Raw genomic sequence first — 21,432 nt, forward strand, 5'->3', positions numbered from 1 at the left:
TCTTTTTATGAGTGAAAACATTCTGATCTTCTCTCCAGAAGTCCATTCATGAAATTTCTGCATGAAAGAACCAGTCTCTAGATGAAAACTCTTAAAATAATTGCAGCTCTGCTCGCCTACTTCACGTACTTCTAGGAGTACATCAATACAGTCTGGCAGCTGGCTGATAAAGTGACAAGATCTACTGGTCATAATCGATTGGCTTTATCTTAACAATTTCAAGCAAGGCTTCAATACCTGGCCTCACTACAGTTTGATTATCTGTACTTGTTCAGATATCCACTAAGTTATATACTCCATTGTATATGCATTAACCTGGAGATCCTCAGCTGTTTCCTGTCTCTCAGCTACTTTGTACTCATATCTCGATGATCAACAACAAGGCAGCATTTAGCTTCAAGCTAAATCCCGTTGGATTAAACTGATTTGAAAATAAACGTTAGACCTCAGGAGTCTGAGTGAGCTTTTGTGATTGAACAGATGGAGTGGAAAGAAAGCGAGGTCCTGCTTCCCTCCTGCTCTGCATTTCCTGTTTCCCTTATACAGTAAGCATTTCTCATTTAACCCATTTCACCTTTGAATCACAGAATCGAGTTGGAAGGGACTTGCAAAGGTCATCTTGTCCAACTCCTCTGCAATAAACAGGGACATCTACAGCTCAGTCAGGTGCTCAGAGCCTGGTCCAGCCTGACCTCGAGTGTCTCCAAGAACAGGGCATCCACTACAACTTGGGGCAACCTGTTCCAGTTCCTCACTACTCTTATAAAAACCTTTTCATTAAATCCTTATATTTGAAGGGGATACCCATGTATCTTTCAGAAATGGCTCATTACAAGGTCAGATGAACACCACAGCTGGTAAAGGTACTGACAGTAGAAAAGAGGGAGCAGGACAACACCTATTGGAGCAGCTACATCAGGGCAAATCAGCTAGATGTGAGAATAACCTTGAAAGCACATTGTTACAAGGCAGTCTGACTCTGTGCTGATCAGCAGCTGATTCCAGCAGCTGCACACTTCCAACTCCTTCCTTATTTTGGCTCTAGCAGCTGTGATGATGGGATCAGCTCGGTTGCCAACCAACAACTTGCTTGTCATTTCTTCATGCAGGGTGCTTCTCAGGCTGATCTGACTCACCCTTCGGTTGCATGATTACTGGAACTGATGCAAGGGAGGCAATGGAAAGAGGCACCTGAAGACGGAGAGCTCAGATGCATTTCTACAGCTAGAGATCAGTCTCCGATTAGTTTAAGCCGACCACAAGGCTGATGCAGTAATCAGAAGACACAGCTTTGCCTCCCTATGGAAAGTAACTCTTTCAGTTTCTGTTCACTTCATCCCTTAAACCAGAGGAGGACATTGACCTGCTTCACCGCAGATCTGGCTCACAACAACGTGGGTTACGTGACAACCCGTTTTTCCAGTTAGCGCTCAGCTGGGCCAACTCCCCAGCCTGGCCCTGCGCACGGCAGGCACCTTAGGCAGTCTCTCTTTACAGAACCATAGAATCGAGTCAGCGGCGGGTCGACTCGAAGCGTCCAAATACGGCTGCGCGTTCTCTTTCACAGACCCACCACAGGCAGCTCCCAGAACGAACCCCCTCTCGCCCTCTTCCCGCCGCCGCCATCTCGGCCGCCCCCCCGGCGAGCCCCCACTGCCCCTGCTCGCCGGCCCCGGCCCCGCCCCTCCCCGCCGAGTCCCGCCCAGGTGCAAGCAGCCCGGCGCGTGCGCGGAGGCGCAGTAAACAGCGGCCGCCGCTCCTCCCCCTTACGCCGTTTGCGTGGCCGCCTCCGCGCAGAGCCGCGCGAGCGCCGGCGGCGGCGGCGGTTGCGCAGTGGAGCTACATCCGGGCACTGGGGCAGGATGAATGCTCCTTTCCAAGATGGCGGCGGAGGGAGGAGGGAAGGAGATGAACGAGATTAAGACCCAGTTCACCACCCGGGAGGGGCTGTACAAGCTGCTGAGCCACTCGGAGTACAGCCGGCCGAACCGGGTGCCCTTCAACTCGCAGGGCTCCAACCCGGTCCGCGTTTCCTTCGTCAACGTCAACGACCAGAGCGGCAACGGGGACCGGCTCTGCTTCAATGTGGGCCGGGAGCTCTACTTCTACATCTACAAGGGGGTCCGCAAGGTACCGGGGCTCGGCCGCCGCGCCGGGGAGCTCGGGGCCTCCGCGCCGCCTGCCCGCCCTCCGAGGGGCCGCCCGCCGAGGGGCGCGGGGCTGCGTCGTGGGCGGGGGGTGGCGGGACCGTGGGGCTGACGGCGGCCGGGCCGGGCTCGGCCGCTCGCGAGAGAGAGCTGGGGTGGGAGGGTTGCGTGAGGGAGCCGGCGCCCGCTCCTTCCCGGGGGTCTGTCGCGTTCGGTGTCGCACTCGTAGGTGCGTGGGGAGGTGGGGAGGGATGGGATCGCTTGGGCCTTCCTCGCTGTGCGGGAATGGGGGCTGGGTGTTCGGTAGCGAGGAAACCGCGGGCCTCCTTCGCTCGCTGCTTCAGGTCGGAGGTTGGCGGGCTCCAACGCCGGGCGTGATTACGGCGGTGTCAAATCCCCGGTAGGGCAGAGGAAGGCTTCCGAGCTGTGGTCGGAGGGCTGCGGTATTCGCTGTAATTTTAGGCCTTTCTTACGGCTTTGAAGTACGGACTGGTTTCGAGGTTGTTCCTAAATGGGAGCGGTGCGGAGAGCTGAGTTTTAAACGTCAGGTAATTAATGCGGAGAAAGTTGCTTTTGCGGAAGGCGCTCATTGGTGCAACTCGAGATAGACTTCTAATGGTTAACGTTAGATGCAGGACTAGTGGTGTGTGCATTTGATGTTTCGGGTCACCGTATTTATGAATAAATCCCTTCTACTAGTTGTTTCTTAGGGTCGTTGCCTTTATGGCATTTAGAGGAGCATTTCTAACTTGTGCTGTTTGAATGTCACTCAGTATATGAGAGCACAGGCATAATGATCGTTAGGCTTCTGGTTTCTGTTTCAAGAAAGGGGGGTTTGTTATCTTGTATACTTGAGACTTAGCTTCCATAAGGTGAGTCCTTTGAAACCTTCCTGCCTTTAGTTTACCGTGTAACATGGATAAGGAGGTAGAGAACTGGCAATACACCCAGGACTGTGCAGAAAGCCTGTGGGTGAGGAGGGAGTCAGAACTGGGCCTGCAGGCTGCTAAGCAAACACCCAAATCACTGCTCCTCTGTAAAATGTGAGCATCTACTGGACAATTAAGTCTACCTCGTTATCTGTTTACTGTGACTTGACAGATCTGATATGTTCTGTATAATGGTATGGATTTTAGTTTTGCACTGCAGTGAATTTTCTTAACCTAGTTGTTTTAAATAGTACTTAGTCAACAGTCTCTTGAAACGTGTCATGAGTGTTCTTCTATCAGACATTTAAGCAGTTGCTTTCTTTCCTATTTACAAGATATTATGACAGTATCTCTGAAAATCTAGCATTTAAACTACTGGCATGTTTGTGTTCTTATATCTTGAGTTTATTTTTTCCATACAAAGTAACTGTGGAGTTCTCTCACGTGTTACAGAATGAGCCTTTATGTAGTGTAGTTATGATACATGTGATTCTTGCAAGTCGTCTTAGTCACCTCTTGCCATGCTTAAAATAAATAAAAAACGAAATCTGAAGCTTGGAACTGCATTGGAAATAGGGAACTGAATGACTTTTTCAAATTGTAGAAAGGATTTTGAGATTAGTGTTCCAATGTATTTTTTTCCTGGCTACTAAAAGCAGCTTTTGTGCTACATGGTAACAGAGAAAGTGTTAGTTTGTCAGATTGTTAACTTATGAGCTTTGTGTTAACCTGTTACAGCACTGTGTATTGTTTTCCTCATAGCAGTTTGAAATGCATTGTTCAGAATTCATTTCAGTGAACTCTTATGGTACTAACAAATGAAAATATACTTTGAAATCTTTTTATGTAATATGCTAAGTTCTGTAAAATTAATCCAGAGAAATAGCTGAAATAAGCTAAAGAAATATTTAAAATGAGAATAGAGAAGCCAGGCTGTCTTAAACTTGTAATGGTTGTTTCTTTGGAATTTATTTTGGAACTATTCATTTGAAAGGTGCTTTTGTCTGTGTACAAAGTTCAGAGAAGAACAGGCTGACCCTTTCAACTGATGACTGGGGACTTTTGGTATAAAAGGTTACATATTTTCTGGCTATGGTTGCAGGAAGGAGCTACTGTTACCTAAGTTGATAGTATGTATGTCTTAAACTGGACAAACTAAACTTTGCATGGCTTTCACTTGTTGGGTGAGGGACCCAAAAATTTGTGATCTCTGCATAATACAAATGCTAACAACTTCTCTTTTGAGTTACTTCACAGTTATCAAAATGTCTCTTTAAAACACTCCCTGATAATTTTCAGACTGTGATTTTCATCTTGGTGAAGTCATTAAGATAGAGTACAAATTGAAGTTAGTGAAGCTGTGTTGTATCGGGTAGCTAAGATTGTGTCTTTTATTTTACTTTTCCAGAGCAAGAACAGGAGCAAACTTTAAATGTTATACTTCTATTAAAATGAGTGAAAGAACCACCAGGACTTTATTTTAAGGAGAAGTGTCTGTCTGATGCTGGGATAATTCTTGTATCAGTGATCTATTGCAGATCAGTACATGTCAAACAGGAGTTGCACTCAAACCACAAATAATAGATAACGCTAATATTAAGTGAAAAGTACCACTTGTAAAGATGTTTCTTGAAATCAGTGATGCTAAGTTTCCTTCTTTTAGTTTCCATTAAATCCTAAATATGTTGCATCTGCTATGTCTGGTTTGTGAATCATTTTTTAAAGTACGCTGCTAACACATGTTCAGTTTAGGATATTTAAACTATAGAAAGTGAAACCTTTTCAAGACATTTCTTTAAGCTTGTTTTATTTTCTAAGAAGCCTGATTGAGGAACAGTGTCCAGTGTTGGGATTAGAATACAGATAAATAATGATGATAGTTAGGAAGAGCAGTAAGGGAGCTTTGGTAGCATTTCAAGCTGTCTCTGGAGATTTTATTCCTTAAAAAGTAATAATGTATTTCACACAGATTCATTCTTAAATGAATATTCCTTAAAATAATAAAAGCTCAGCTTTCTTTCTTTTCTTCTTTCTTACCATAAAGCATTGCCATTACCATGAAACGTATCACCAAATTGCCGTGTATTCCATGGCAGTGAAAGGACATCAGTTGTCAACCACTGCTGTGAGTTTTTTCTAGTCTGTTATTTTGTTTGTGTTTTAGGCTAACAAAAACTTGATCAGTTCTCCTTAGCTAATAAGGTAGTGCAGGCTTCCAGAAAACTATTGTTTTTTGGTTTGTATCCACTGAAAAAGGAAGTGCATGTATAGTTTAGAAAGGAGAAATTGAACTGTGATTGAATGAGAGGTGGTTGCTTTACATATGAAAGTCTATAATTATTCTCAACTATGCTGAGTGTCAGTAGGCTTTCCCTTACAGTCCTCCTCAACTTTGGCATTAAGGCAAGATACGATCTTCTGTTAAACTGAAAGGTTGAATTTTTGTGAACTCAACTGATCTAGTGACTGCTGGAAATGATGGTACAGCAGCCAGGTATCTTCTTGGCAGTGTGCTCCCTATATCCTTGCTAGCTTTGGCTGTGCTCAGCCTCAGTTTGAGCTGGTTTAGCTTGTCAAAGTTTAGCTTGCTAAGCTAGCAGTTCAGTACATGCGCTTTTTAAATTTTGATTTGGTGAGTTGAACCACTTTGTCTTGGGTTCAGGTATGAGCAAGCACAGTGAGAGCAAAGAAAGGGATGAAGAGAAAAGGAACAAAGCTGCCTCCAGGCTGTCAGGTTGGATTCGTTTCCTGACTGTCTCACCTGAGCAATGCCTTTACTGCTGCCTTAAGTTCAGATTCAGAATGATCTGTTCTTTAGGGATTGTTGAATTAATCTTGAGAGTTATAGATGATAGAGGAGGCTTTTTCTGTTTCATGGAGTAGAAGTATAAGGTAATCATTCAAAAATGATTGATCAAACCATGATGCATTGGTGCTTTGGATGGGTTGCCTTTTTCTGCAATGCACATCAGGAATGAGGGCTGCTGCTCGAGTCTTGCTGATGAGACAGTCTCAAGGTACGTCAGTCTGGTTTGTGTCTGGTTTTGCAAAATGGTTTATTAGTTGATTCATTAAGCTTGAGAAGGAGCATGCTATTTCATCATCTTTCTTGTCATAGGAATGACTGACAAGACAAGGCTTTCTAGATCGCTGCTGACATTTAACTACCAAATCTGTTTCCCTTTTTACTCGGAAACGAGTGCGTTTTCCCTTTCCCCCCACCACTATAATTAGTGTATTCTCTCTGTTTATTATAAAGGCTTCTGGGCAAGTCAGCATGCAGCTGAGGCTTCAATACAGTCACATGAAGGTGCATATTAGCAGCAGCGTGGCACTGTATACAGGCTTGGTTTTTACCACACATTGGGTTGTTAGTGAATTTGAATGCCATTCAACTTATTATATTAATTTTTCTTTGCTAACATGTGGCAGGCTTTCCCAACAGTAGTTGTTGGTTTACTTGTTTATTTTGAACTTCTTTCCTGCCAAAAGAGAATGTCTTCAGTTGTATTTCTTTTCCTCAGCTACTGAAGGCAGCAGTCTGTCAATAGCTGTGTGATGTTAGAGCGTGTTATAATGGTATCGTAGTGAAAAACAGGTAGCTGGTGAGCTCAGGTTGGGGAAGGCGTGGAGGGTGGAATCTGTGTGCTGCTGTCTTTTCAACCTTACATTGAACAACTGACTTAGAAATAATTGTATTTGTACTAAGATGAAGGTAAGCTCATATCTTCATGTTTTTTACAGCATTCTGGTAATCCCCAGTTATCAGCAAAAATACTGCTGACGTGTAGGATTCTTTCCTTTGCATTATTCTGAATTATTCTAAATTGCAGTGTTGTGTGTCCATTTGGTAAATTCTTAAATATGTCTTTATTGGGATCTCTATTGTCCAGCTGAGAACTATTATACTTGGTGATGACTTTTGTTCTATAGAATGTTCATCTAGGATCTTGTCTTAATGATGGAATGATAATGGGTGGCATTTGTCACCGTGCTTAGTATATTGCTTCCTCTGGGAAGGGCAGTGCTCAGCAGCTCTAGGTTGGAAGCTGGAATCTGCAGAAACAGCACATTTTCTCAAACTGTGGTGGGGAGGTGAGTTAATACTACTTCATATTGAGGTATCACTAGGCTGTATCAGACCTCCAGAAAGATGCGCATTCCAACAGCATATATGAGCTGTGGAAATATTGAGGTTTGTGAAGATATTTTTAGATACACTTGCTCTGAAGCACAGTGAGGTGCACCTATATCTTTGGGACCAGTTTTAGAATAAGATTGCCATAGCCCTCATACATCACTTAAGAATAGCGTTCCTATTTTTTTCCTAGCATCTAACAAAACTTTTCTCGGGGGGGAAAAAGCTGATTGCTGTTTTCTGCTGGGGCAGTGAAGAACAACTGACTGCCTTTGGCAACAAATCTAGATCTCTTTTAACCTTTCTTCTTATGTTGTGACTTTTAAGTGTTTGATTGCTCTTCTCTGTTAGCTTCAATTAGCTAGCATTATCTGCAGTACCTAAAGGAGATATTGCCCCAGAAAAAGGGAGAATAATTCCCTGTGTCATTCTCCTGATGCTCTTGCTACCATGTTGAAGAATGTTGAGATCCTCGAATTATTCTCATGGTATTGACTTGCTGGGATGGTTTATCGCTTCTTTCCTCCGTGCTTTCTTTTAATTTGTCACATGGCATATTCATTGAATTCTGTTCTATTTGCTTTATTAAAAGGTGTTTTTATTTCCAATTCTGTGCTGCATACTGCAAATAATCCTTCTAATCTTGCTGTTATTCACAAGACTGCTGTGTTTTCTTATCCTTAGAAAAAAAAAACCGTAAAAACCATGATACTTAGCTTGCTTGTAGGCATCACATGAGACATACGAACACAGAAGTGTTCCTAATGTCAAGGCATTGTGTTTGCTGCTGACCTTTTTCTTACAGTCCTGTTATTCTTATTTTTTCTTCAGAATACAATTAGACTGATTTGATGCTGACTTTTGGCAAATTTGCCATCTGTGGAATTTTCCCCTGATTGTCCAGCTGCTTATAGATATTACTGCGGTATTTTTCATACCAAGAAAAGGCTGTCTGTAACTGTCAAATTCTACTACAAAGTTTTTGGCTACTAGAAGTATTGTGGAAATGAAATCAGAACTTTCCTCAAAGGTGTCTGATGCAATCCTGTAGCTGGGTAAATATTTCTATTCTGTACTGTGAGGGCTTGTGTAGGCTGCATCTATTCAGTTGTTGTGGATGTGGCACTATTAACCCTTTTAAAAAGACATTGCAGATTTGGTTGGATGTGCTTTTATGGTTATTTTCTGTGTGTGTGTCCTGAGAGATCCCTCAACTTCTTTCTGAGTTTTTCTTCCTTGCATTGTAGGTAAGAGTTGCATTCAAACTGGATTCACCAGTCCTGTGGAGGTGTTGTGGCTGGATCACTAATTGGCTTCCTACAGATCTGTGCTTGTGAAAGTATTTGAAAGATTTTTGGAAAATCCAGGCTTTTAATGGATAGGTAGACTCACTAACTGAAGTGTTGTGATGTAGCTGGATGTTTTCTTTGATTCTAGCTGGACCCCATGCCAAGGACTGCCAGGACTTGTTACAAACTGCTCTGGTGATCTGATTTTTTTTATTTTTATTTTTTTTAGTTTTTTTTTTTTAATTTTTTTTTTTTTTTTTTTTTTCTTCAGCAAATGTCTTTCAATTACACTTAGGAGGGAAATAGCCAAGACTTGGTGGTGGGTTACAGGGTAACAGGTAGTTTCAACAGGTTAACTCTGTCACGAGGCTTATACAGAACAATTAGGGCTGACTCGAGAGAAAACCTGACAAATAAATAGCTGTTTTAAAATGACCCTATTAAACATTTCTTACTGTGGAAGAGAAGGGGATACTTGCACTTGATGAAGCCTACAAGGTCATGATTCTCTGGGGGCTGCTTCTGGTCTGTAGGTAGTAGCATTAGTCTGTAGTGCTTTCAGCTTCTCTAGTCCATGCTCAAGTCCAGGCTTCCAGCCTGCATTGCAACTGTCTGACTTCAGTAAGCTGTATGTTGCAGCGGCAAGTGCTGGGAAGGAGATGAACAGGTCGTTCATCTCTATCTGCCTGCATGGCAGCAGTGTTTTAGTGTCAATGCTGGGGCCCTGCTGGCCAAACCCTTATGTTGGTAGGCAGCATTTTGTAGGCAGTATTCTGTAACTAGGGATTTTTTCCACTGCAGGTAGAATTTTTGTTTGGCATTACAAGTATATTTCTAGTACACTAAGTAAGTCAGAGGAATTTAAACTAATATAAAACCATTCATTGTGGTACTTAATCTTTGCAGGCCAACAACATTTTAGTCATAATGCCTCACATGCAAATAATGATCATTTGTAGCACAAACGTTTTTGCTTCTGGAGAGAGCTTTGTGGGCCAGCTTTGTCAGAATATTGACGAAGGAGTTGTGCTTAGATTGCCAGGAGTTTGCATTATGCTTTGACATCTGACAGTTAATAATTAAAATGAATATTGAAGGTGCTTCAGACTCTATTTAAGCCTTGCATAATCTTATCTCTGATTGGCTCACAGGCCGTAATTGGCGTTTGACATTGCAAAATCAAATTTAGTGCCCTAGATTGAAGTATTGCAAGTCTGTGTGAAAGAAGCCATCTGAAATGCTTATTTTTGAGTGATATGTATTCAAAGGCCACTTGCTGTCCAGTTGTCCCAACTGTGAGTTGACACACTTGGAAACGATGCTGTTTGAAAATGGGCAAGGAAAGCCAAAGCTTTTCAGCCTAATAACACCATTCTCCTTCAAGAAAACTTAAGGAAACTAAACAGTAATAATAATTGTGCCATAGTGTAAGTTGAAGTAATGATATTTTGTTATGTCCTCATGAACTGACAATCTTTCCTTCCTTACCTCACTCTACTAATAAGTACAAATGTGTATGCGATCCATCTTCCAGCACCTAAATTGCTCCAGTTTCTTGCCTCCTGTAGTTTAAAATAAAGCAGCTGTTTTTTCTTGTTTCAGCTCCTGTTTAGCAGACTGCTGGTAGAAAACATAGCCCTATAGTTTTTGTGGGCAGGACCACCAGGCACTGCAACTGAAGTCTTTCCAATGACTGTGACATAACTTGGAGTCGGAATTTACTCTTGCGTTTTCCAGAAAAGCTGTTCATAATGCAGTGACAAATCTTTAAGTGATGCTTTCTGTAAAAATGATTTCAGTTCTGGCATACCGACCGTGATCAGTCTTTAATTTCGTAAGTTAATTGTGGAATTCACAGGTGACTGCAGTGGTCGAAGTAGTAATGCTTTTCTGTTGGTAACTCTGTGGGATTGGAAAGTGGTTAATAAACACATCCTTGTTTAATAATCCTCATCTTTGCATGCATGGAGAATGTGAAATGCTGTATTAGAGTAACTATCAGCCTGGAGAAGAGGAGGCTCAGGGGAGACCTCATTGCTCTCTATAACTTCCTGAAGGGAGGTTGTAGTGAGCTGGGGGTCGGCCTCTTCTCTCGTGTCATTAGTGATAGGACCAGGGGGAATGGTTTCAAGCTATGGCAGGGGAGATTCAGGCTGGACATGAGGAAGTATTACTTTTCAGAAAGGGTGGTCAGGCACTGGAATGGACTGCCCAGGGAGGTGGTGGAATCACCGACCCTGGGGGTGTTCAAGGAAAGGCTGGATGTTGTGTTGAGGGACATGGTTTAGTAGGAGCTATTGGGAATTGGTGAACGGTTGGACTGGGTGATCTTTTAGGTCTTTTCCAACCTTAGTGATTCTATGATTCTATGATTCTATAACTGCTGGCCTGAGCAAGAGCTCTTAACTAAAGAAAGCCCTGGAGTAAGGAGGAGAAGCTGCATGAACATTGGATGTTATAAGCAAAGTTATTGTCCTCGGTCTACTAGGAAAATAAGATGTAATTCCTATTGTCTGTATTAGGAGTTTGCATGCGTTTGTTAGGAAAGTGATAGCATGGAAAATTTCCATGGGATTCCAGCTTATGGTTTTAAAGCTCCCTCTTGACTAAAAGAAGAGGAAGCAGTGACAAAAGGAGACTGAGTAGATGTCAATATATATTGAGGCTGTGTTTAAAAAGCCCAGAAGTATTGTGAAATAAACTGTTGGAATGGTGCCTTATGGACACTTCAGCCTGCACAGTCACAAGGATAACAATAAATATGAGCAACATGACTTTTTTAAGACCTTTTTAATAGGAGTGTGGGCCAGAAGTCTTAAGTAGCTAGCTGTGTACACTGAAGGTGTCACAATGGTCCATCTTGAAAAAGCGATTTATGAGTGCAGGAATAGTTGCATGATTTGGCAATACAGCTTTCAAAGTTTGATATTTTGAAAACGCAGTGTTTCTTACTTGTATTACCGATGCAGCTGTCTTAATTCAGGTGGATGTTTTTAAATTTGTTTGCTTTTTCCCCCGAAGAAGACTGTCAGAAATATAGGGTGCTCTCAAGGAAACTGTCCAGTGATGTTCGTGTCAGCCTAACACGTGCCATGGCTTTCCTTTCTCACCTTGGCAGGGAATCTGTGTTCCCTTGTGCAGAATAACTTGTAGCAAACTCCTGCAAAGCCGTAATGTGCTGTTCCTCTCAGTGAAGTTTGTGACCTTCTAACAGAGTTGGCAGGATAGATTCAACCGAGCCAAACAAAGTTCTGTGTTTGATCCAAAGTGCAGTATTTGAACTGGGCTGGTTGAAAGGTAGGAATGGTTCTGAAAGCAGAAGTCCCTGGCACGTGTAGAATTCGTATGCCCGTATCAATGGGATGGATGGTTAAACAGCTGAGCTCTGTTCAGCTCCATGCTCTAGTACAGGCTGCTTTTATGACCTTTGGCAAAAGGCTGGAAATGTGGATGGTTACTTGTGGCCAGCACAGCTGCGTGCAGGAAGATCAGTAAGTGACAAGTAGCAGGCAGATGGCTCCCTTCTGTCCTTCAGGAGAAAATCATAGGAAAGAGGCAGTGTTGTGTGTCCATTTGGTAAATTCAGCACTTTCAGACCTTTCATGGTAATTTTTAAAGAACATGATTAATAAGTGCCATTTTTCCCCCCTCACCTAATATCTGTGCCATTGGAGTTGTCAGCTCTCGTTGCTACTTAGAGTGTCTTCAGTACTGCGCGTACTTTAAAATAAGGCTGTTGGGAAAACTTATGCCCAGATCAGATCGAGTCTTTTGCTCTCGAACTTCCAAAACAGGATTCTGGTTTGCAACCTAGGTGATATCCCAGACCTCGTATGTGTGTGATTATGGAAAATCTGAGTTCACAGCAGCATATCTGTCAGGGATTTGGTTCTCGGTATGTTTTCTAGTAGCCTGCCTCTTATTCTTGTTCAGCAGCACTTTTTGCCTCATTGGTCTGGGTTGTTATGAAATGTCTTCAGGCCCAGAAGGAAGATATAGTACTGTAAATTAACGTCAGAACAAAGAGTTAAGGCAGATGTGTTATTTCATCTGTCTGTTACTAAATACAACCACGAAAAGTATAAACCAATGGGCCTCATTCTGGATGGGAGCATAGATTATATATTTAGTAGATACTTTATTCACATACCTTCTGCAGAACTGTTCTGGGGCTGTAAGAACAACAGCGAGTTGCATCTTATTTTTAGTACCGAAGTAACTAGGCTTTGTTCTAGTAATATTTTGTTAACTTGCTGCAACGTGGGGGAGTTGTTGGCTTAATAAAAATAGTGTACGAAAAATGTCTGGCATTCCTGTAGGGCTTGCAAAATCCAACAGTAGCCAGAAAGGGACACATCTTTGACTTGCTGGACAGACATTTCTATATTGTATTTGACTCTTATTGAGCTTTGTAATGAAAAAACCCATAAATTGATTAACAATTAACTGCTACAGTGAAATAAGTTTCTATAGCAACAGTGCAATGCGGGCTACAATAATTCAGGCTGCTTTTCTGGAACAGATAAAAATTTTTCTTTCAAGCAGTGAATTTACGCTGCTGGACTAAAACATTGGTTTGTTATAGCAACGGATAATCCTGAGCTCTTTGGCTGCTGCTTTTTCTTTTTAAATCCTAAAGAAATAACTTGGCCTCTTTTGTGCTACAAGAGAGGTGGGAAAAACATGAGAAGATGAATACTAGAGTGGTGAACTGGTGGAAACACAACTCAATATTGCTTGCCTGTAGGCTATTTAGTATAACAGAGCTATAATGGATGTGTTGTTAAGCGGTATGAATTTATACTTCCACCTGTTGACAAGTTTACATGAAATGGAGCTTGCTTTAATTTGATAAAAACGATCGTATAGCAGCTTGGAGATTACAAGTAAATTGGCTAATAGAGTTTAGTCCTAATGAACTGAATGCTGATATTGATTCTATAAATCAGTCAGGTTCTTGTTTGTTGGTTTGTCTGTTGTTCTGTGTATGTTTGGAGTCTGTGCATATTTTGTTTGTTTTGATACTTGTGAATGCCCTTAGAGGAGTGTTCTACTGCAGGCTTCACTGTTAACACTGGGAAATACGAGGGTTTTATAAAGGGACACCTTTTTTTTTTTTTTTTTTTTTTTTTTTTTTTCCACAAAGCACACCTGTAAAGCCACTTTTTGGAAGTAACTATTTGTTACTTGTTTTGGTCTTTTTAAAATTGGAAGAAATGGCATTTGAACAGCTGTGGTTTAGAAGCTACTGTTGCTTTGGTCTTTCAGCAGGGAACTTCATCTTGTGTAATGTGTTTTAAGGATACTTTGGTTGTCTGAGCACTTGAAGGAAGAACCAAGAACAGTGGCAATATAAAGTCAGTGCCAACAGACAGCATTCACAGATACGTATGTTCTGTTGAAGTGTCTTTCTTTTTCTGGTAGCAGAACATCGTACTCACATTTGGGAATAGAAGAATAAAATAAATTCAAAGCTCCAGGGAAAGTCCAGGCTTTGGAGGTGTGACTTGAGCAGAACTCTTGTCCAACAGGTTGGATAACTTCCTTGTGTGTACTCAGGAGATGAACGAGTCAAGGGATGATGCTGTCAAGTCCCGTGATGTTTTCAGTTAGTTCCATGTTTCAGGGGCCACCGAAGAGCAGTCAGCCTGCTCTAATTTAAATAAACAGCACTTCTAGCAGTTACAACTTTGTAAGTTTTACTTAGAGATTAGCCAATTTAAACAGTTTCCAAGTGAAAGAAACTTGCAGTGTTCTGTAAGTATCCCTCCTGAGCCAGAGCACTGAGCAGCAGTTGCTGAATTGGATGTGTGTGCTTTTATGTGGAATCCATTTAACATTTACGTACCTATTTTCCTTGCTTTGTCTCTCACATCTAGTGTGTGTGTGTGTATCTTTGTACAGGTTGTCTGAACTTCTTTCGCATTAAAAATAGGTGGGAGAGGATTGCTTATAAGTGCAGTAAGTGGTGTGGATAGACTACAGCATTAGGAGAAAATGTAAGGGTCTACTGGAGTGTGAAGAATAAGAAACAAACAGAAATGTAACCTTCCTACAGCTGTGAGTTTGTTATAACGTGCTAGATTGTAACTGCTGAGGAAGGGATTGTGGTTAACTAAGTGTACATCTGAAGAGAATCTTGTCAAGCTTAATTATATATCTTTCCTTGACTACTTTATAGCTGCTTCAGTAAACTGTAATTCTTGCAGTGGAAGAGACTACACTATGTACATCTACTACTGTAGCAGAGGAGGATTGGAACCATCATTATTTAGCTTGGAAATTCACCACTGTGTGTTGAAATGCCCATTGCACTGGTATCTCAGTTTAACAAAGTTATGAATGACATTTAGCTTCAAGCATGGCTTCGATCCCCATCCTTTTCTGAACTGTCAATTCTGGTTTCATCTATTAGGTATTTGAACTGAGGGAGATCTAGAACCTAAGCTCATTCTGTTGTGAAATGGGGAATCGGAGCAACTCTTGATCTCCTTTTGCGTGCCCTGCTGTTTGAAAGGACTGTAACAGCTGTTGGGAAGAGAACCTCAGGATGAGGTATTTTAGCAGTGATTTTGGAAACGACAAAATCTTTTTGTCTTTAAGTCACCATTGAAAATAGTAAACAGAGTTCTTATAATAAAGTTGAGAGGGAGCACTGTTTGTATTCAATATTCTATATGGTGAAACAAGCCACTATCAGAACCGTAACCAATGAGGAACTGTATTGGAGACGTACTTATGGACTATTTGCTTCAGCCTGAAAGCTTTGAGAAGATGTAGACATTACCGCGTGGTTATCAAGCTGAGCTAGCTTGAAGTACAGCTGTTGAAGGCAGGAGGTAAATGTAACTCAAAGATCGGTGAAATGAGTTTATCAGTAGAAGTAGGGAAGTGTCTTTGCTGTTATACGAGGCATTGAAGAGTTGTCTTTAATACTGTATAAAATTTTAGTTACTCATGGTGATGAAAGTGAATTTCAGCTGCTGCTGTTAGAAGGTAGTGTGTGATGTAACGCTGGCAAAAAATGAACGTGATTTCAAGTAGCCTAGCAAAGCAGTCACTTTCTTAAGTTGTGAGAGGAAAGAAGGGGAGAATAAATAATACAAAACTCTCCTGAGATGTCTGAGAGACATTGCCAGATCTGCCATAAATCCTAATCCCAAAAAATTTGCTATTAATTCAGAAGGATTCTGCTCTTTGACCAACCCTGCTGTAAGCTGTTGCTAATAGCTGAACAACTGCGTAATGAAAATAGTGCGGTGTCAGAGGTTATAGACTCCATGGGAAGTACAGAACAGCTTTTAAGAACAGGCAGAGCGTTTCATCCAGAAGCTTCTTACAGCCCAGCTGGATGAAAGCAGTGAAGAAAATGTATTTATAGTGATACGTGTCCAACTATCTGTGGTACCCAGAGAGACTGCCTCGCTAGCTTTTAGATCCAGAAGAGGAAATGAAATGCAAGACGCAGAGGAGGCTGGGGACAGTAGAGCCCAATGAAAGAGTGGGAGTACAGCTGAGTTTGCAGATCCTGTAGAAAGAACATACAATGTTTTGTGGAATCTCAGTGGTTTTATAAGCAAGCTTCAGGAAGGTTTGTTCCTTAGATTTTCTTGTATTGTAAGTCTATGCAGCAGGCATTGAAGGTCAGAATTATTTGTCTGTAAGCATGAGATTTTCCTGAATAGTAACATCACGTAGTGGTGGGTCTGTTAATTTGTTATTAAGGAGGTGATGAACTACATACGCATTTATTTCTTTTCTTGGGTAGGGGGTCTAAACCAACTAAGCAGTAAACTGCTTTTTATTTCAAGATTTCCTAATGTTACCTACTTTTGTCTGGAACTTTACTACACTAAAGCATTTGATGCATTTTCCAGGAATTAGGAAAGACTTTTGTGCTCGCCCAGTTAGGTGTTTTCATATTCATGATTCTGTAATTGAAATGAATGTTTGAAGAAGGATCTTTCTTCGAAATGGAAACTAACAGAGGCTGGTAACTGTTGCTTGGCTTGGCCCTGTTGCTTATCCATAGAGCTTCAAGTAAGTGAGCCAGTTATCTGGCTCCTCTTGCATCAGAGCAGCAGGACCGTTTTCCCCCAGGCTATGAGCTTTGATGTGTGGAAACTGTCTTAAATACACTCTTGGAATACATCTTCCTTTCTGCTGTGAATGTAAAATCTTGATTTGCAGGAGAGAAGATACTGCCAAATAGAGACTCTTCTCTGTTCTGCTGTAGCTCTGTAGTTATTGAATACACCTTGTGCCTCACACTTGAACGTGTTCTGTTTATTTGCTCATCTTTGGCAACAGAGTGTCCTTATTACCCTCCCATTTTAAACAACAACAAAATCTTTTGAGGTTTGTAATTCTTAAGGGTACTGCTTCAGTATGAGAGCTGTTGGCTTTGCTGGTTGAAGCACTTAAGATGTGTTAGTGTGTCCTGATTAATATGCAACACTAAACAGTTAAACAGAACTTCAAGTAGACGCCCAGCCTGCTTGGTTACCATGGCAAACACAGCAGGAAACTCATGCCAAAGTTTGGAAGCTAAGATACGCGGAAGAAAACTTCTAAACCAAAATAGTCATGTCAGAGAACAAATGCAGTTGTTCGTAATTTCAGATGCCTTTTCCAAAGGGTAGTAATTTATTTATTTTTTAATCAAATAAACCTTAATTCCCAGTCTAGAGCTTTGCACAATGCAGGCAATATTCTCAAGCAGGGAAGAGTGGCATTCTTTGTTTGCTTGCCCTCTAACTGTAAGGGCATTGAGTGAATAGAATAGCTTCTTGGAGCTGGATAAATTACTTCAGTACAGTAATCAAGTGTTATGTATCTTCAGTGTGCCTTGTCATATTTAACTGGTGTGGTGAGGATAGCTGTTGAATCATGTATGTATGTATGTTAATGCTCTTGAAGAATTTAACTTGCTTTGTCACAGTTGTTTGTCCTAAGGCTGGCTAACTGCAACTGAGGTCTGTAAGTTGGTGTTTTAGTTGATGTGGTTCTCAATTTGTTGACTCCCTGTTCAGTCAGCTGTCTGCCTGTGAGCACAGTATTTGGTGTCAGTTATGTCAGCAGATTATGGCAAAATGTGAAATTTTTGAGCATGGTGTTTTCCACTGTTATGGCTGCATGCAGGTCATGCAGTTAGTGTTCTTTCTGAATACAAATCAGTATGTGTATTTACATATAGCTTTTTCAAAATCTCATCCCCCTGAGGAGAAGCTGTCTTGCAGAGAAAAGTCAGCCTGTGGCTGAAGTGGTGTTCAGGAGTTCTGGTGAGTTTAAGAATAAATAGGTTGGTCTGCAGGTGTGTTACAAATGGGACAGTTACACTGGACTACAGGTTAGTTGGTTCTTTTTGCAGGCCTTTTTGAAAGGATCAGTCGTTGCTTCATGACACGACAGAATGGGAAAACATCTGGAAGATTGTACTAAGGTAGTTCAGAGAAAGATGACTCGAACTGCTGCCATTTATTGGGCACATTAAATAAAGCTTTAAGTAACTTTGCCCTAATAAGCTTAGCATACTAGAATTTAAAGTTCTCTGGCAGATCTGAAACTTCCAAAAAAGTAATAATGGTGAAAAACAGTTGGTCTGATTTGCCTAAGTGTCGAGGCAGGAGGCAAAGAGAGATGTTGTGCTACGTGAGTGAGTGCAAGCACTGTGTGCTGGGTGGCACGCAGTGGAGGAAGAAACTCAAATCAGTTTGGTACCACTGCACAGAGAAGGATGGGAGGGTGCTGTAAATGATTCAGCCTTAAAACTGATCAATACTTGAGTGCTGATTTTTCCTTATTGTGAGAAAAGGATGAAGCAAATCATACTCCATTGTATAAATTGGTAGCTTGATCTCGAAGTGCTCACAGATTGCTAAGAAAGGACCTGTTACAAAGATTCAGAGAAGTGAAAATATAGTTATCTTAAAACATCTGTGAAACTACAGAAAAGGGCTGGGACTGCTTATTTCAGTAAGCAATATAAGTGCTGTGTATGTAAGAAATACTAGACAGTACTGTCTTTCCTTGGAATCTGAAAACCAGTGATATCTGAAGGGAACAAAATTCAGAAATTATATTTTATTCTACAGATTTCACTTGACTGAAAGGCATTGGTTCGATCATCCAAGCAAATAATAAACAGCAAAGTAGGTATTAAAACAATACCTGGTGACATTCTCAGGTCTGTGCAGTTGTTAATGCAAACAAATCCCATCAAGTGTTGTTAAACTCCCATGTTTGCAATTCAAATGACTACTCAGAAGAAATCTAGATGGAAGATAAGAAACAAGCTGCATTCATTTATTGTCTCTTCTGGGTCATGTTTCTGCCCAGCACTGAAGGAATGGTATTGAAACAAAAAGTCTGGATTGTGGTCCAGCTCTGTGATAATGAAGTGTCCGTGTTCCATGACTTATCAAATCTACGTCTTAATTTTTAAACCGTTACAGTAGAGACCAGTATAAAAATGCGAACCTTTCACCCGTGGTTTAATTATAGCCCTGAAAGATCATTGTTTTGAACTTAAAATTGTGCAGCGAGATCTTTTTTATATTCCTCTTTAAAAAGAGCTGAGTAGGGGGAGAAGAGGAGGAAGGTGTCTGCACTGCATGCAGAACGTGCGTGATTCTGAACTGGGTTTCTGCTTCAGAGGTTTTTATCCAGCTGGCTGAACTACATTTGAGCCAAAATTCTGTAGAACAGCCACAGGGAAGAGACAGTACCAATATCGTGCCTTCTTTTCATTTCTTCCCTTTAAAAAAAATTGCACAAAAGGCAACTAATTGCCTAAACCAAAATAGAACATCTAAATCAGTTCATGCCTATTGGGAGTGTTTGATACAGTGACTATATTCCAAGTTGTTTAAGTAGCCTGTTTACAGATCTGGTGTGAACAAGCCTGTAATCTGCAATCAAAGTCTGTTTTGTCTGCAGTGCGTGGTTAGCTGCTCACGATAAGCATAAGGCTGGAAAAGGAACTTAATGTCTGCAGAATACTAGTTTCATTAGCTGGTTTACGAGTGACTGAGTAGAAGCTCAAGAAGAAGTTAAAGCTCTCTTCCGCTTTCTGTATTGCATAGTAAAATGGTACCGTGGAAAGAGTGACTGAAAGGATTGAGGCACTTCTGGAGAGGAAGGTGACGTTTTCAACCGCAGGAATAATAAGAATTAACTTACAAAAATATATAGAAACAAACACCTTTCAAAAAGCAAGGTTACAATGTCATGTCATTTCCCCAGAGCTTGAATGGTTTGATTAGAGAGCAGCTGAAGATCGCTCAAGTTACTTGGAGTGCTTCCAGTCTACTTCCTGGCTGTTATTTTCCTTTCGGAGGAGCTCCGCGCTGCTCTCGGCCCCCTTTGGGACTGAGCAGGGAGCGCTCTGCCGAGCTGTGCTGGGTCATGCTCAGCTTGCGGGAGCTGTGGGCTCTGAGCTGGCTCTGGAAGCAGCCTGTCACAAGTTGTGCTTCTGCTCTTCTGCTGGAAAGCAGCAGTATTGGGTTGGGCGTCAGCCCTAACCGGTGTCTAACAGGTTGAATTGAAAATCCCTTAAATTTGTAAAGCAACAGTTGCAGTGACTTGCATGCCACAGATGCAGGCAATAGTTTTTGGTTTGGGGGGGATGGGGAGGGAGAAGTATCAAAATTCTTCAATTTCACTCAACTTCCCTGGTGCAAATGAGTTAATGTTCCTGTCCTACTTTAATGCCCTTTGCCAAAGGGAAACAAAGGGTAACTTGATTCTGTGTGCACCTGTGAAGTGAAAAGTGATTTGCAAACAAAAACAATATTTTGAGGATGGGGAGCCTGTTCTAATTTCTGTTTTGTTTTTGAGCTCTTTTAAGCTCCGTGGTATTGATAAGCCAGTACTTGCACCTTAAATACTCCCAATAGGATGTGCTGGTCTATACTATGTGGTTGATATGTAGATAAATATTTTTGTTCAAGTCTTAATGAAATGGAGTTAGCAGTGCTGTGGTGGTTGCAGATCAAGTAATTCTTTGTCTCTTTATGGTGTTCACATCCATATTCTTAATCTTGTCATAGATTGTTTGTCTTGTATATTTATTTCAAACCATTGCATGCTCTTTGTTCTGTTCAAGTGCTTAGAATAATTCTTCTGGAAGCAGAAAATGATAATTTTATTGGATGCTCCAGAAAACTAAACAGATTTATGTCCAGCTGTCTGGACTAAAGCTCTCATCGCAATTTACGTGGTCAGAGTTGTCTGCTATGTGAATAACCATTGGAAGCCTGTTAAGTAATGCTTCACTTTTGGAATTCATGGCTAGCTTGTATGGCCCCCAAGTGGAAGTTAAATCTGAATAAAGAAGAGCATCAAGTAGCTTCCCAAATTTTCAGGCAGCTTTGTACAAAATTGATGTTTAAGGCTTTGTTATGGGTAAGTTGTGTGGAACATTTTATGTAGGAAAAAAAAATAGGTTAAGTAAAATTACTTGGTGTCCCTGTTTTACTTACAGAGCTGTTCTGAAGCAGTATCCTAGAAACTCTGTTGTGTACCTGAAGTGTTCCTGTTCAGCTTTAATGAAGTGCTTTGTGACTTGCACGAGCCTTCTGCAAAGATACAGGAGCCCATTTATGAGGAACAGTGATATTAAGGAGCGTAAATGTTCTGTTGAGTAGAAATAAATCTTGAACTGCTTTTGCTTGGAGCTAGTGCAAGTTATTTTGTACTTTGAGTGAGATCATCAAAAACTTCTATGTAGTAGATAGAATACATCAGAAAATGTGCCCTTGTTGCTGCAGAATCTATAGAATTTCAGAAAGTAAAACTAGTGCAGATTGGCAGCTACACTTTCTGAAGTCTCCTTGGAGTAAAGGAGTCTGTGGAGAAATACCTTAAAGGAATGTCTTTCAGGCTGCGTGTTAAGAGTATTGGATGATTTTTCCCCCTTGCTGGTTGTT

At 41.3% G+C, this 21,432-nt stretch overlaps 1 protein-coding gene across 3 annotated transcripts in view; it reads left to right on the plus strand.

Moving 5' to 3' along the window:
* Positions 1 to 1,815: 1,815 nt before the first annotated feature.
* The window catches only part of WDR20 (WD repeat domain 20), a 44,578-nt gene continuing 24,961 nt past the window's right edge, over positions 1,816 to 21,432 (plus strand). The window contains exons 1-2 of one of the 3 annotated variants that reach the window (XM_042869254.1): positions 1,824 to 2,130; positions 2,552 to 2,695. In XM_042869254.1, coding sequence (XP_042725188.1) covers positions 1,867 to 2,130; positions 2,552 to 2,695 — 408 coding nt within the window. In that variant the 5' untranslated portion in view covers positions 1,824 to 1,866. Of the gene's footprint in view, positions 2,131 to 2,551; positions 2,696 to 21,432 lie in introns of all 3 variants that reach the window. The other 2 variants (XM_042869272.1, XM_042869263.1) reach the window with 2 other exon arrangements.

This window comes from Lagopus leucura, unplaced genomic scaffold (genome assembly GCF_019238085.1).
Source record: "Lagopus leucura isolate 7727_CA_CO unplaced genomic scaffold, USGS_WTPT01 Super-Scaffold_1, whole genome shotgun sequence".
NCBI classification, from domain to species: Eukaryota; Metazoa; Chordata; class Aves; order Galliformes; family Phasianidae; genus Lagopus; species Lagopus leucura.